Source organism: Chroicocephalus ridibundus, chromosome 4 (genome assembly GCF_963924245.1).
Source record: "Chroicocephalus ridibundus chromosome 4, bChrRid1.1, whole genome shotgun sequence".
NCBI classification, from domain to species: domain Eukaryota; kingdom Metazoa; phylum Chordata; class Aves; order Charadriiformes; family Laridae; genus Chroicocephalus; species Chroicocephalus ridibundus.
In genome coordinates, this window is record NC_086287.1 from 1,672,024 (window position 1) to 1,686,565 (window position 14,542).

Below are 14,542 nucleotides of genomic sequence, written 5' to 3' on the forward strand. Positions count from 1 at the left end.
CGGGAGCCCGGGGGCTCTGGCCAGCCGCGTGCCCACTGTGGCGGCGCTGGGGGGGTAAGAGGATAAACCCCCCCTGTAAGAGCCGGTGGGGTGGGTCGGCGGTGGCCGGGGGGCCGAGGCGAGTGGCCGCCGTCCCTGTGACGCGGGGGCCGGCGCCGTAATCCCGGCGCGCTGAGCGGATTAGGGCAGCCGGGGGCGGCCTGCAGGGACGAGCCGCGGTGGCCGCAAATCCCCGGCCGGGCATCACGTGGGGGACCCACCACAGGCACCGGGACGCCGTGTCCCCCCCCTCACTGTGCGGGGCAGGGGGCGAGCTGTGCCCCTGTCTGCCCCCCCAGTGCCACCCGGGTGTCCCCAGTCATGGGTGGCGAAGGGGGTCTCCTGGCCCCGGTGTCCCTGGCAGCATGGGGTGGCTGTGGGGCTGGGTGCCCCCCCTGGTGTCAGGGTGCCCATGGGGCTGGTCTCTCCTGGCCAAGGTGGCCGTGGGGCCAGGGGAAGGCTGAAGCATTTGGGGTTTGGTGGGGGGGGCTGCTCCCCAAATCACCCGGAGCCGGGGTGCTGGGGGGGTGCCCCACAGCAGCGCTGGCAAGTGGGGACCCGGGCACAGCCTGGGGATGTGGGGCTGGTCCCCGCTTGGGGGGCATTGCCGTGGGGTTTTTGGGGGGGCTCCTGGCTTGAGCGGGATAAGCCATGGGGAGGGCGGCGGCGGGAGGGCGGCCATGCGGCACGGCGGGCGCGGGGAGGAGCTGGCGGCAACCGGCCTGACCGGTTGGGTGCCGGCACCCTCAGTGCCGAGGGGCTCGGGGCGGCCCCACCGCCAGCACGTGGCCCGGCTGAAGGTCACCGTCCCCAGGGCCACCCACCCGCCGGGGTGAGCGGGCTCCATGCCCTGCCGCAAACTGGTCCTCTGCCAAAAATCCCGGCGCTGAGCCCTCGCTTTGCCGCTGGCGGCCCGTTTTCCAGTGGCCCAACCAGGTCGGTGTCACCGAGCGGTTTCGGTGGCACCGAGTGGTTTCGGGGGCACGGGAGGATCCCGGTGCTGCCTGGGGAGCGGCCGGCAGCACCGGACGTGCGGAAGGGTGAGCCGGCGCTGAGCTCACCGGGAAGGTGTCCCGCGGGCGCGGCGGTGACGCACGGCCCCGGCGCGGGGTGCCAGCGGGTGGGGGCTCGGCACAGCCATGGCGATGGTGCCACCAGGCCACCTCCTCTTCGGGGAGCATGGCCACCGGCTGCTGGGGCGCATCGCCCGGCTCTGGGGTAAGGGAAGGGGGGGTGAACTCCCAAATTTGAGGACCTCTGTGGGCGGGAGGCCTTGGTGGGCTGTGCCAGGATCTGGCGGGGTCGTATCCTGCCCCGGCTGATCCGTAGCCGGGGATTTTTGGCGTTTAGGGGTGCTGGTGCCCCCCCCCAGCCTGGAGGGTTTGGCCATCAGGTCAACCCCGGGGGTCTTCGTGGTGGAGGGTCTGACCCCCCCTTGGCCCCAAACGCTGCCTGGACCTCGGGGGATGTCCGCACCCCCCCTAACCACGCTGCTCTCCCCCCCCCACAGACCCACCCCGTGCCCCGTCGGTGCCGGGGGATGCCGGCATGCCGGTGCCCGCCTGCCCGCAGCACCCTGCCCTGAGCGCGGTGCCGGAGCCCGGCCGTGCCATGGAGGAGCCGGCGGATGGCGGGGCCGAGCCGTGGGCCGAGGGGCTGCGCAACAGCAACAACAACGCTTCCCCCGGGGGGTGGCCGGCGGCCCGTGGTGGGCACCCCCTGGCACCTTTTGGTAGCCCCGGGACGGAGCCCAGCTACCTGGGGCGGGTGGTGCTGGAGATCGTGGAGTCGGAGCGCACCTACGCCCGGGATCTCCGCAGCATCGTGGAGGTGAGCGCTGGGGGAGGGGGGGATGACGGAAAACCCCCTCGGATGGGGTTTTTGGGGGGGGTCTGGCTGCTCGCACCGGTGCCACCGCCACCAACCGCGGGTGCCCGGCAGGGCTACCTGGGCAAAATCATCGACGCGGAGGAGCCGGTGCTGCGGCCGGAGCAGGTCAGCGCCCTTTTCGGCAACATCGAGGACATCTACGAGCTCAGCAGGTGGGTGCTGCCGGTGCCACCATGGGGAGGGTGGCACGGTCGGTGCCACCCCATCCCGTAGCGGTGGTGGGGGGCTGCTGTCACCCCGTCCCTTCTGTCCCCCCCGCCAGCACCCTGCTGCAAAACCTGGAGAGCTGCGCCAGCGATCCCGTGGCCGTGGCTGTCTGCTTCGTCACCCGGGTAAGGACGGGCATGTTGGGGGGCACCGGAGTTGGGGGGGGGGGGGGCGCGGGGGCCGTGCCGGGCTCTCACCGCGCTCCCCCCTCCCTGCCCGCAGAGCCAGGAATTCGCCATTTACACCCAATACTGCAACAACTACCCCAGGTGAGTGGGGGGGCGCGGGCGGGTGGCGGGGGGACGGACAGGGGGCTGAGCCCGCTCCGTGCCCGCAGCTCGGTGGCGGCGCTGGCCGAGTGCATGAGGAGCAAGGCCCAGGCTCGGTTCCTGCGCGAGTGCCAGGAGCGGCTGCGGCACGCGCTGCCCCTCGGTGCGTACCTGCTCAAGCCCGTCCAGAGGATCCTCAAGTACCACCTCCTGCTCCAGGTGAGTCGGCGCCTGGCGCGGGGTGGGCATGTGGCATGGCATGGCACGGGCAACCGGCAGGGTACTGGCAGCCAGTACGGTCTGGGTGCATGGTATGGCATGGCACAGGGACGTGGCATGGTGTGGGCAGCCGGCAGGGTGCCGGTACCCAGCATGGTCTGTGTGCCTGGCATGGCACAGGGATGTGGCACAGCGTTGGCAGCCAGCAGGGTACTGGCAACCATCACAGTCTGGGTGCCTGGCATGGCGTGGGGATGTGGCATGGCATAGGCAGCCATCAGGGTACCGGCACCCGGCATCATCTGGATGCATGGCATGGCACAGGGATGTGGCACGGCGTGGTGTGGGCAACCAGCAGGGTACTGGTACCCGGCACCGTCTGGATGCCTGCTGTGGCACAGAGATGTGACATGGTGTGGGCAGCTGGCAGGGTACCTGTATCTGGCATAGTCTGGGTGCCTGGCATGGCACGGGCACCTGGCAGGGTACTGGCACCCAGCATGGTCTCGGTGAATGGCATGACATGGGGATGTGTCATGGTGTGGGCACCCAGCAGGGCACCGGCACCCACCATGGTCTGGGCACTTGCTGTGGCACATGGATGCGGCATGGTGTGGGCACCCGACAGCTTACCGGGACCCGGCACGGTCTCGGTGCCTGCCATGGCACAGGGTTGTGGCAGAGAATGAGTTCAGGAGTGGCACAGTTCCCTGGCATGGCACAGTTCAGGCAGCCGATGTGGCACGGCACAACTCCCTGGCACAGCCAGGTCCCCTGGCATTGCATGGGCACCCGGTGTAGTCCGAGCTCATGGCATGGCACAGGCACTTGGCACAGCCTGGCACGTGGCAGGGTGCAGGCACCTGGCATGGCACAATTCCACGGCACAGTCCAGGCACCCGGCACAGTCCAGGCACCTGTCATGGCACATCTTCCTGGCACAGCTGGTCCCCTGCCATGGCACAGGCATCCATCCCTGGCACAGCCTGGTCCTCTGGCATGGCACGGGCACCCATCCCTGGCACAGCCTGCTTCCCTGTCATGGGACAAGCGCCCATCTCTGGCACGGCTGGTCCCCTGGCGTGGCACGGGCACCCATCCCTGGCACAGCTGGTCCCTTGGCATGGCACTGTCACCCTTCTCTGGCACAGCTGGTTCCCTGTCATGGCACAGGCACCCATCCCTGGCACGGCTGGTCCCCTGGCATGGCACGGCACAGCACATCTTCCTGGCACGGCTGGTCCCCTGGCATGGCACGGGCACCCATCCCTGGCACAAACCGGTCCCCCGGCATGGCACATTCCCGGCACCGGGCACGGCAGCCCCATTGGCGCTGCCCCGACGCCGCCTCCTTTGCCGGCAGGAGATCGCCAAGCACTTTGAGCACAAGTCGGGGGAGGACTACGAGGTGGTGCTGGAGGCCATCGACACCATGACCTGCGTCGCCTGGTACATCAACGACATGAAGCGCAAGCACGAGCACGCCATCCGCCAGCAGGTGGGCGCCGGCGGCGCGGCGGGTGGCACCGGCGGCGCGGCGGGTGGCAGCGGGCGGGTGCCGGTGGCACGGCGGATGTCCTGACGCAGCCGTCCCCGGGGAACCGGCGCAGGAGATCCAGTCGCTGCTGCTGGGCTGGAAGGGGCCGGACCTGACTAGTTACGGGGAGCTGGTGCTGGAGGGCACCTTCCGGGTGCAGCGGGTGCGCCACGAGCGCGCCGTCTTCCTCTTCGACAAGACCCTCCTCATCACCAAGCGCCGCGGCGACCACTACGTCTACAAGAGCCACATCCCGGTGGGTGCCGGGGATGGGGGGGACTGGGGGTGCCAGGGACGGGGGGAGGGGGCGTGCTGGGAATGGGGACCTGGGGGGTGCCAGGGATGGGGGGACTGGGGTTGTTGGGGATGGAGGGGACTGGGGATACAGGGAATGGGGACCTGGGGGGTGCCAGGGATGGGGGGACTGGGGGGTGTTAGGGATGGAGGGGACTGGGGATACCGGGAATGGGGACCTGGGGGGTGCCAGGGATGGGGGGACTGGGGGGTGTTGGGGATGGAGGGGACTGGGGATACCGGGAATGGGGACCTGGGGGGTGCCAGGGATGGGGTGACTGGGGGGTGTTGGGGGTGGAGGGGACTGGGGATACCGGGAATAGGGACCTGGGGGGTGCCAGGGATGGGGTGACTGGGGGGTCCTGGGAATGGGGGGACTGGGGGTGCTGGGAATGAGGATCTGGGATTGTGCCAGGGATGGGGGACCCAGGGGGTGCCAGGAATGGTGGGCCTGGGGGGTGCCAGGGATGGGGAAGTGGGAGGTGCTGGGGATGGGAGGGACTGGGGGTGCCAGGATTGGGGACCTGGGGCGTGCCAGGGGTGGGAGGACCGGGGGGTGCTGGGGATAGGGGGTCCGGGGGGGGTAGTGGGAATGGGGAGCCTGGGGGTGTCAGGGATGGGCCGGCTGGGGGGGTTCTGGGGATGGGGGACCCCAGGGGTGCCCCAGATGGGGGGGCTTGGGGTGATGCTGGGGATGGGGGGTCCGGGGAGTGCCGGGGATGGGGGACCCAGGGGGTGCTGGGGATGGAGGTCTTGGGGTTACCGGGGGTGGTGGGACTGGGGGATGCTGGGGATGTGGGGCCTGGAGGGTGCTGGGGACGGGGGGCTTGGGGGAGTGCTGGGGATGGGGAGTCCAAGGGGGTGCTGAGGATGTGGGGGGCTGAAGGGTGCCAGGGATAGGGGGTCCAGGGGGACACTGGGGATAGGGAGCCCAGGGGTGCCGGGGATGGTAGGACCAGTAGCTGCTGGCGATGGGAGGATTGGGGGGTGTCAGGAATGGGGGGGACGTGGTGGGGGGTGCCAGGGATGGGGGACCCTGGGGCTGCCAGGGATGGGAGGGCTTGGGAAGATGCTGAGGATGGGGGGTCCGGGGGGTGCCAGGGATGGGGGGTCTGGGATGCGCCGGGGATGGGGGGCTTGGGGTGTTGCCAAGGATGGGGGGCTGGGGGGTGCCGGGGATGGGGGGGGGACCAGAGGATGCCAGGGATAGGGGGGGTCCGGGGGAGGACTGGGGGGTGCCGGGGCTGGGGGGCCTGGGGGGGCGCCTGGGGGCTGACGGCCTCTCCCCGCAGTGCTCCTCACTGATGCTGATCGAGAGCACGCGGGACTCGCTCTGCTTCAGCCTGGCTCACTACAAGCACGGCAAGCAGCAGCACAGCCTGCAGGTAGGGGGGCACGGGGTGGGGGGGCACCCTAAGGACCCCCCCCCGGCCTGGCCTCACCACCCTCCCTATTCCCCCCCCTCCCACCCCCCGCCAGGCCAAGAGCGTGGAGGAGAAGCGCGTGTGGACCCACCACATCAAGCGGCTGATCCTGGAGAACCACCACGCCATCGTCCCCCAAAAGGTGAGGGCGGAGGGGGACGGGCACCACGCTGGCACCGGGGACACCCCCTCCGCCCCCGGCACAGCGAGGTGGGGGGCGGCTGCACCCCAGCCTCACCCTCCCCCTCTCTCCATCCTTCTTCCATCCCAGGCTAAGGAAGCCATCCTGGAGATGGACTTGTTCTGTGAGTGCCGCCGGTGTCCCGCGGTCCCCTGCCTGCCCTCGCCTGTCCCCCCACCCCCCAGCGTCACCCCCTGTGCCCGCAGACCCCCCTCGCCTGCCCCGCTGCAGCCCCGAGCGCCTGAAGAAGAGCTGGTCCTGCCAGCCCGTGGGCGACGCCGCCGCCGAGCCACGCCAGTGCCGCCGGCAGTCTGGTGAGCGCCGCGCATCCCCGGCATCCCCGCCACCGCCGCCATCCCTTCTGCAGGGGGGGGTGAAGCTGTGGCTGGCTCACCCTGATGCCCGCGGGGACAGTGGGCACCGGGTGCCAGCGCTGACGGGTGTCCCTGTCCCCCCAGAGCCCTTCCAGCCCCGGGACCGCGCGGAGACGCTGCCGGACCGACTGCACGGGCACACGGGGCGCAGGCAGTCGGGTGCGGATGCCGGCGGGGAGCGGGGGACCCTCGCTGGGGTGGGGGGCTGGGGATGCTGGTGAGGCTGGGGGACGTGGGGACGATGCCACCGTCGCCCAATTTGCATGCCCGCCTTCTCCCTGCAGAGCCTGCCAAGCAGATCCTGCGGCAGCTGGGCGAGCAAGGTGAGCTGGCACCGCCGCTGGCACCGGCGGGGCGGGCAGAGGGGGGCTGGGGGCTGGGGGGGGGCATTTTGGGTGTTGCATCCCACTAATCTCCACATTTCTCTCTCCCGGCCGGCAGGGCTGAAGGTAAGGCCGGGGCTCGGGGTGGGTTGGGGTGCCCCGGTGCCCCCCCAACCCTGGCACGCCGCTTGCTGGGGTGGGGGGGCACTGAGCCCGGTGCTCACCCCCGAGCAGCACGCCGGCAGCGACGGGGCTCTCCTGGAGGCGGGGGAGCCCCCCCAGCACGCCAGAGCCTGGACGGCGGCTGAGGGAGTGGTGGAGGAGGAAGAGGAGGAGGAGGAGGAAGAGGAGGAGGAGGCTTTGGGCAAGGACTGCCAGGGGGAGCTGCCCGGGGGCAGGGACCTGCCGGCGGAACCCCAGGAGGAGCAGGTACACGCTCCGGCCCCCCCAGACCCCAGGGAGGGCACCCACTGCCTAGTGCTACCCAAGGCACCCCACATCACTCCAGCAGCATCCTACATCACTCCCGGGGCACCCCACATCACTCTTGGGGCCCCCAGCATCACTCCTGGGGTACCCCATATTCTTCCCAGGCATCCCATATTGTTCCCAGGGCACCCCGCATCACTCCTGGGGCACCCCATGTTGCTCGCAGGGCATCCCGCATCACTTCTGGGGCACCCTCTATCACTTTCAGAGCACCCACATCGCTCCCGGGGCACCCAGCATCGTTCCTTGGGCACCACACATCGCTCCTGGGGCACTGAACATCACTTGTGGGGCACCCCATATTGCTCCCAGGGCACCCAGCATCACTCCCAGGGCACCCAGCATCACTCGTGGGGCACCCTATATTGATCCCGGGCACCCCATATTGCTCCCAGGCACCCCACATCGCTCCTGGGGCACTGAGCATCACTCCTGGGGCACCCCATATTGTTCCTGGGGCACCCCACATCACTCCCAGGGCACCCAGCATCACTCCCGAGGCACCCCATATTGTTCCCAGGGCATTGAGCATCACTCGTGGGGCACCCCATATTGTTCCCAGGGCACCCCACATCACTCCCAGGGCACCCAGCATCGCTCCTGGGGCACCCTGTATCACCTTCAGGGCACCCTGTATCACTCCCGGGTCACCCAGCATCACTTCCAAGGCACCCCATATTGTTCCCAGGGCACCCCGCATCACTCCTGGGGCACCCCATGTTGCTCGCAGGGCATCCCGCATCACTTCTGGGCACCCTATATCACTTTCAGAGCACCCCATATCGCTCCCAGGGCACCCAGCATCACTCCCGGGGCACCCCATATTGTTCCTGGGCACCCGCATCACTCCTGGGGCACTGAATATCACTTGTGGGGTACCCAATATTCTTCCCAGGCACCCCACATCACTCCCGGGGCACCCAGCATCACTTCTGGGGCACCCTGTATCGCTTTCAGAGCACCCCATGTTGCTCCCAGGGCACCCTGTATCACTCACGGGGCACCCAGCATCGTTCCTTGGGCACCCCACATCGCTCCTGGGGCACTGAACATCACTCGCGGGGCACCCCATATTGCTCCCAGGCACCCCACATCGCTCCCGGGGCACCCCACATCGCTCCCAGGGTACCCCTTATTGCTCCTGGGCTGCTGCGGGATCCTCAGCCGTGGCTTGGCCGGGACCGGCCCCCGGCAGCGGTCCTGCTCGGAGCAGCCGGGGTGTCCCCCCGCAGCCTGTGACCCGCCACTTTTTCTCTTGCCCAGGCTGGGGGTCACCCACCGACGCCGGAGGCACCCAAGCGGCCGAGCAGCTGGGGGCCGGGGAGCTGTGAGAAGGTCAGTGCGGCCCCGCAGCCCCCGCCTGGGGGTCCCCAGGGACCCAGCACCCACCCGCCCCCCACTCTGCAGGCCGGCAGCGCCGGGGAGCGCCCCGAGGGGCCGGGGGCACCCGAAACCCCCTCCTCGGCAGGGACCCCGGCACCGGTACTGCCTGGCGGGGAGGGGGAACCGGAGCGCGCTGTGGAGGGTTTGCAGGGGCTGAGCAGTGAGGAGGAAGAAGAGGAGGAGGAAGAAGAAGGAGAAGGAGGTGGTGGCAGCATCCTGCCGCCCTCGGTGCTGGACCAGGCCAGCGTCATCGCCGAGCGCTTCGGCGGCGGCGGCAGCTTCTCCCGCCGCAGCAGCCTGGCGCTGGAGGGGCCGGGGGGGCGGCTGGCCAGCCGCAGCGGCAGCGCCCTCAGCCTGGACGGTGGCCCCCCGCCGGAGGTCACGGAACCCGGGGGGTCCCGTAGCACCGTCCCCTCGCCCGAACCGCTGGCCGGAGCCCGCCGGGAATCGCTGCTCTCCAGCCGGGATCGCCTGCTCCTCGACAAGATCAAGAGCTACTACGGCCACGCCGAGCACCGGGACGCCGGCTTCAGCGTCCGCCGCCGCGAGAGCTTGTCCTTCATCCCCAAGGGGCTGGTGCGAAGCTCCGTCTGCCGCCTCAACGGCCTCCCCCGGCCCCCGACGAGCCCCGAGCCCCCCACCCAACCCGCACCGGTGGGCACCGAGGCGTTGCCGGAGGAGCCGTGCCGGGAGAACGGGCTGCAGCCCCCCGAACCGCTGCTCATCCTGGAGGAGGACGACCTGGGTGCCACCGGCGAGGTGCCACCGGCCGAGCCGCCGCCGCGGCTGCTGCTGACCCCCCCGCACCCCGGCACCAAGGTGTACCAGCTGGCGCGGCAGTACAGCCTCCGCATCAAGAGCCGCCGCGCCGGTGCCCGGTGCGCCCCGGCACCCCCAGAGCAGGGCGACCCGTGTGCCACCACCCCTTCGGTGGCCATGCCGCGGGATGGGGCGCTGGCGGTGTCCCCCTCCCCGGCGGCCCCCCGCAGCCCCCCGAGCCCCGGCGGGGCCGAGCCCTTCGCTTGGCCCGACGTGCGGGAGCTTCGTGCCCGGTTCGGTGGCCCGCGGCCACCGCCGGTCAGCCGCAGCCGCTCGGCACCCGAGGGGCCGTGCCGGGGGGGCCGGCCGGCTGAGAAGGAGCGGGGCAGTGGCCGCAGCCGGAGCGCGGAGGCGGGTGGGGGTCCCGGCACCCCCGGGATGGTGCCGGCGCGACACGGTAGCGATGGGGCGCTGTGGGTGGCGGCGGAGGCCCCCCTGGGTCCCGGGCAGCGGGTGCTGGTGCTGGAGCGGCTGCCGGTCCCCGCCGAGCCCCCCACCTACGTACAGATCCGCTCGCCCACCACCCGGGAGAAGATCTGCTTGAAGGCGGTGGTGGAGCGCTGCAAAGCCTACCAGGCCTCCGAGGAGTACCGGCGGAGGTGCCCCGAGCCCCCCGACAGCCCCGAGCCCCCCGAGCCCCCTCGCCCCGGCCTCGTCAGGGACCTGCGGCAGAAATTTCAGACCCTCGACGCCGCCAGCTAGGTGGGCGATGGGGAGAAGGGGCGTCCCGCGGACCCCCAACCTGCCCAGGAGAAGGGGCACCCCATGGACCTCCAGCCTACCTGGAAGGAGGGGCACCCCGTGGACCCGCAACCTGCCCAGGGACAGCCCATGGACCTCCAGCTCACCCAGGAGAAGGAGCACCCTGTGGACCTCCAACCTACTTGGAAGAAGGGGCATCCCATGGCTCCCCAGTTGACCCAGGAGAAAGAGCACCCTGGGGAACCTCACCCTGCCCAGGAGAAGGGGTCCCCCATGGGGACCTCCAGCTCACCCGGGAGAAGGAGCACCCTATGGACCTCCAACCTGCCCAGGAGAAGGGGCACCCCATGGGCCTCCCACCGACCTGTAAGGAGGGGCACACTATGGAGCCCCATCTCACCCAGGGGAAGGAGCACACTGTGGACCTCCAACCTACCTGGAAGAAGGGGCACCCCATGGACCCCCAACTTGCCCAGGGACACCCCATGGAGGCCCAGCTCACCGAGGAGAAGGAGCACCCTGTGGACCTCCAGCTGACCTAGGAGAAAGAGCACCCTGGGGACCCTCACCCTGCCCAGGAGAAGGGGTCCCCCATGGGGACCTCCAGCTCACCCGGGAGAAGGAGCACCCTGCAGACTCCCAACCTGCCCAGGAGATGGGGCACCCCACGGACACCCCAACTTGCTTGGAAGAAGGGACACCCTGGGGACCCCCAACCTGCCCAGGAGAAGGGGGGGGCACCATGGACCTCCAGCTCACCTGGGAGCAGGGGCACCCCATGGACTCCCCACTGGCTCACCCAGGAGAAGGAGCACCCTGTGGACCTCCAACCCACCTGGGAGAAGGGGCACCCCGTGGCCCCCCAGCCCACAGGGACACCCCATGGACACTCACCCCCCACCCCGGCACCCAGCACTGCGCCCAGCTGGCTTTCACATCTTTATTAGAAAAAAACCCCAAACTGAACCAAAAGTTCCTCTCTGGTGGCCCACGCTCCCCCCCCGGCCCCCCGCCCCAGCCCCGGGGTGGCTCGTCCTGGCTGTGGGGCACGGGGAGGGGGGGGGGGTGTCCCCACAACCCCATCAGTGCCGGTGGGGGGCACGGTGCCCCCCGTGCCGACGCTCTTTGGTTGGTGCCCGCAGGGGCCGGGGGTGCCCCCTCTGCACCCACGCGCTGGGGAGGGGGTGGGTTATGGCTTCGGGGGGCGGGGGGGGGGGGGGTCACCCCCCAGCAGCCCCCTGTGTGGGTGCTGGGTGCCAGGGGGTGTGGGGGGGCATGCACGCGTGTGGGGCATGCACGCGTGTGGCCGTGCGTGCGGAGCTGGGGGCGGGGGGGAGTGCACCTGCATGCGGGGACACGCGTGTGCGGGCGTGTGCGTGCAGGGACACACGTGTGTGTGTGTGTGTGTGTGTGTGTGCGGTGGGGGGGCCGCGCGCACCCCTGGGCGCACATGGGGCACGGACACGGGGAGGCGGGTGTCCGTCTGCGCTCACCTCCGCGTCGGTGTGTGATACCCTTAGGCATGGAAATGGATGTATATATATAAATACAAATATATATATATACACATGTGCACACGCGTGTTTGGCGCACACGCGTGTTTGGCGCACACGGAGCCGGGGGGGGGGGCAGGCTCCTCTACGTGCCACCGTATATGCGGACATGGACGTACACCCTGTCCCTTATACGGGGACTGTCCGGCTCCTGCCCGCGCGTGAAGCCCGTCGCCTGCCCCATAGACCCGCCGGGACCTATAGCCACACGCACACGCGTGTCCCTGCGCACGCGTGGCCGCGGGCACCGCCGCCGTGACCCCGGGGCGCGGGGTTCCCCCCCCCTCCCCTCCCCTCAAAGGAGGGGGTTATTTCTTTTTTGGGAAGAAGCTGAACCGTTTCTCCTTGTCCTTGCGGGGCAGGGGGGGTTCCGGGGGGGCCGGGGCGGGGGGCAGGGGCAGGGGCAGGCTCTGCGCCTTCCCCCGGCTGCCCCCGCACTCGGTTATCGCCACGCTCAACCCCTGCAGCCAGGCCTGCAGCTCCTCCTGCGGGCACGGCCACCGCCTCAGGGGGGGCTCCCCCGGCCCCCCCCCCCCCCCCCCCCGGCACTTTCCCGGCCACCACGTGTCCCTCCGGGTGATGCCAGCTGCCCCACATCTTCCCCAGGTACATGCGTCCCCCTGGGCACCGCCAGCCCCTCACCGTGTCCTCATGGCGCCCATGGACCCCTGGGCATTGGTATCTCCCCACCATGTCCTCATGGCACCCCTGGCCACCCCATGTCCACCTGGGCACCCCCTGTCCCCCACCATGTCCCCACAGCACCCCTGGCCGTGCCACTGGGCACTACAGGTCACCCTGTGTGTCCCATCCCCGTCCCCCACCGGGTACCGCTGGTCCCCTCTGCATCCCCCTGGGCATCTCTAGCCCCGCCATGTCCCACTGGCCACCCTGTGTCCCCCTGGCCACTGCCAGCCACCCCACATCCCCACAGGCACTCCTGGCCACCCCGTGTCCCCCTGGGCACTGCTAATCCCCCCTGTGTCCCCCGGGAACCACCAGCCACTCTCTGTCCCCCTGGGTACCATTGGCCACTCTGTGTGTCCCCCTGGCCACCACCAGCCACCCGGGTTCCCTCCTGGGCACCGCTGGTCCCCTCTGTCCCCTCCTGGGCATCTCCAGCCTCACCCCTGTGTCCCCCTGGCCACCCCGTGTCCCCCCGTGTCCCCCCTCACCTCATCCTTGCCATGGAAGAGCCACTCGCTGCCATTGCTGAGCCTGGGGACGGAGGGCGGGTGGCAGTGAGGCGTGTGTCACCCTGTGCCACGCCGCCCACCCCACGCTGGCGCCTCACCTGAGTTTGAAGACGTGCTTCTTCTTCTTGTAGCCGGCGGCCACCTCGCAGAGGGCGTCCCGTAGCCCCAGGGGCTCTTCGCCGTGGCACGGTAGCCCCAACGCCCGGCTCTTGGCATCCTTGAAGAAGGCGAGCTGGCCGCCCCGCAGCACGCAGTACCGCGTGCTCCACGACCTGCCGCCACACTGCCAACGTCACCGCGCCGCGCGCCCGCACCGCCCGCCGCCACCGCCGCCGCCGCCACAGCCACCGCGCCTACCGGTTGGACGCCCGTTTGGTGGCTGCCTCCAGGTCGTGTTTGCGGCCGAGGTAGCCCTCCAGCTGGACACTGCTGGCACGGGCCGGCAACGTGGCCGGCTCCTCCGGCTCCTCCCGCGGTGGCCGTGGGCTCGGTGACACCGGCTTCTCGTTGCTCATCGTCCGCGCCAGCTGCCGCAAAGCAACAGCCCCGTTACACCGCCGTGTCACCGCCCGCCACCAAAAGCCACATCCTGAGGTCCTGTCCCTGCCCACGGTGGCAACCCTGTCCCCAGCGGGGGCTCGTGGTCCCCAAGCAGGTGGCCTGGTGGTGGGTGCCAGCCAGGGGTGGGTCAGCTCTCGGTGACAGTGACCCCAGCAGCTCCGGCACATGGGAGCTGGTGGCTACTGGGAGGACACCAGTGAGTGGCTGGGACACGGTGCAGCCCCAGGACACACACCCCGGGCTCAGCGCGGTGCCAGGGCTCCCCCCCGGTTTGAGATGGGGGGGGCTGAGCCACCCTGGGGTTGTCACCCAGGGGGCTTGGGGACAGTGGGGGATGCCAGAGGGCAGACTGGGTCCAGTCGGGGGCCGTGGTGGGATGGGATGGCCGCCCGGTGGCAGCAGACGGGTGCCACAGGGCCGGGGGGTGGCGATCCCGGGGTGCCCGTGCCCTCCTCCTGCGCTCGGGGACAGCCCCGGCCCTGCACGGCTGTGTCTGCTGTCACCACGGGGGGACGGGGAGGTCCCGTGGTGTGTCCCACCGTGAGGGATGGGAGGAGGGACGCTGGCCTTGGAAGCCTGGAGGTGACCGTGTCCCCAGGCGGGCAGGCAGAGAGGGATGGTGTCCCCAAGCAAGCAGGCAGTAACTTGTCCCCATGCAGAGAGAGGGGGCTCCTGGCCCCAGGGAGCCAGAAGATGCCAGTGTCCCCAAGCAGGCAGAGGAGGACCCTGTCCCCAAGGAGCCAGAAGATGCCAATGTCCCCAAGCAGGTAGTGGGACCCTGTCCCCAGGGAGCCAGAAGATGCCAATATCTCCACGCAGGCAGAGGAGGACCCTGTCCCCAAGGAGCCAGAAGATGCCAATGTCCCCAAGCAGGCAGAGGGGGACCCTGTCCCCAAGGAGCCAGAAGATGCCAATGTCCCCAAGCAGGCAGAGGAGGACCCTGTCCCCAGGGAGCCAGAAGATGCCGATGTCCCCAAGCAGGCAAAGGGGGACCCTGTCCCCAAGGAGCCAGAAGATGCCAATGTCCCCAAGCAGGTAGTGGGACCCTGTCCCCAGGGAGCCAGAAGATGCCGATGTCCCCA

The 14,542-nt window shown here is 70.1% G+C and overlaps 2 protein-coding genes across 2 annotated transcripts in view; one reads left to right on the top strand and one right to left on the bottom strand.

Annotated features, from left to right (window-relative positions):
- On the top strand, window positions 1–11,117 carry PLEKHG3 (pleckstrin homology and RhoGEF domain containing G3). Its single transcript, XM_063333470.1, has 17 exons — window positions 1–1,079; window positions 1,550–1,869; window positions 1,981–2,081; window positions 2,192–2,261; window positions 2,359–2,405; window positions 2,474–2,624; window positions 3,988–4,122; window positions 4,235–4,417; window positions 5,748–5,840; window positions 5,935–6,021; window positions 6,151–6,184; window positions 6,267–6,374; window positions 6,519–6,593; window positions 6,719–6,757; window positions 6,876–6,883; window positions 6,992–7,186; window positions 8,510–11,117. Exons 1-17 carry the CDS (start codon window positions 452–454, stop codon window positions 10,148–10,150), a joined length of 3,915 nt encoding a protein of 1,304 aa, XP_063189540.1. The 5' UTR covers window positions 1–451; the 3' UTR covers window positions 10,151–11,117.
- The window catches only part of SPTB (spectrin beta, erythrocytic), a 22,198-nt gene continuing 18,732 nt past the window's right edge, over window positions 11,077–14,542 (bottom strand). The window contains exons 33-36 of the mRNA XM_063333362.1: window positions 13,257–13,426; window positions 12,998–13,171; window positions 12,879–12,921; window positions 11,077–12,188 (exon numbers count right to left, since the gene is read on the bottom strand). Coding sequence (XP_063189432.1) covers window positions 12,012–12,188; window positions 12,879–12,921; window positions 12,998–13,171; window positions 13,257–13,426 — 564 coding nt within the window. The 3' untranslated portion in view covers window positions 11,077–12,011. The remainder of the gene's footprint in view (window positions 12,189–12,878; window positions 12,922–12,997; window positions 13,172–13,256; window positions 13,427–14,542) is intronic.

Excerpts from the sequence above, each read along its gene's own strand:
- PLEKHG3 (XM_063333470.1), top strand. The coding sequence starts at position 452 with ATGGGGCTGGTCTCTCCTGGCCAAGGTGGCCGTGGGGCCAGGGGAAGG. Across the intron at positions 6,185-6,266 it reads CCTGGAGATGGACTTGTTCT|ACCCCCCTCGCCTGCCCCGC; the intron begins GTGAGTGCCGCC and ends CTGTGCCCGCAG. Across the intron at positions 6,594-6,718 it reads CACGGGGCGCAGGCAGTCGG|AGCCTGCCAAGCAGATCCTG; the intron begins GTGCGGATGCCG and ends TTCTCCCTGCAG.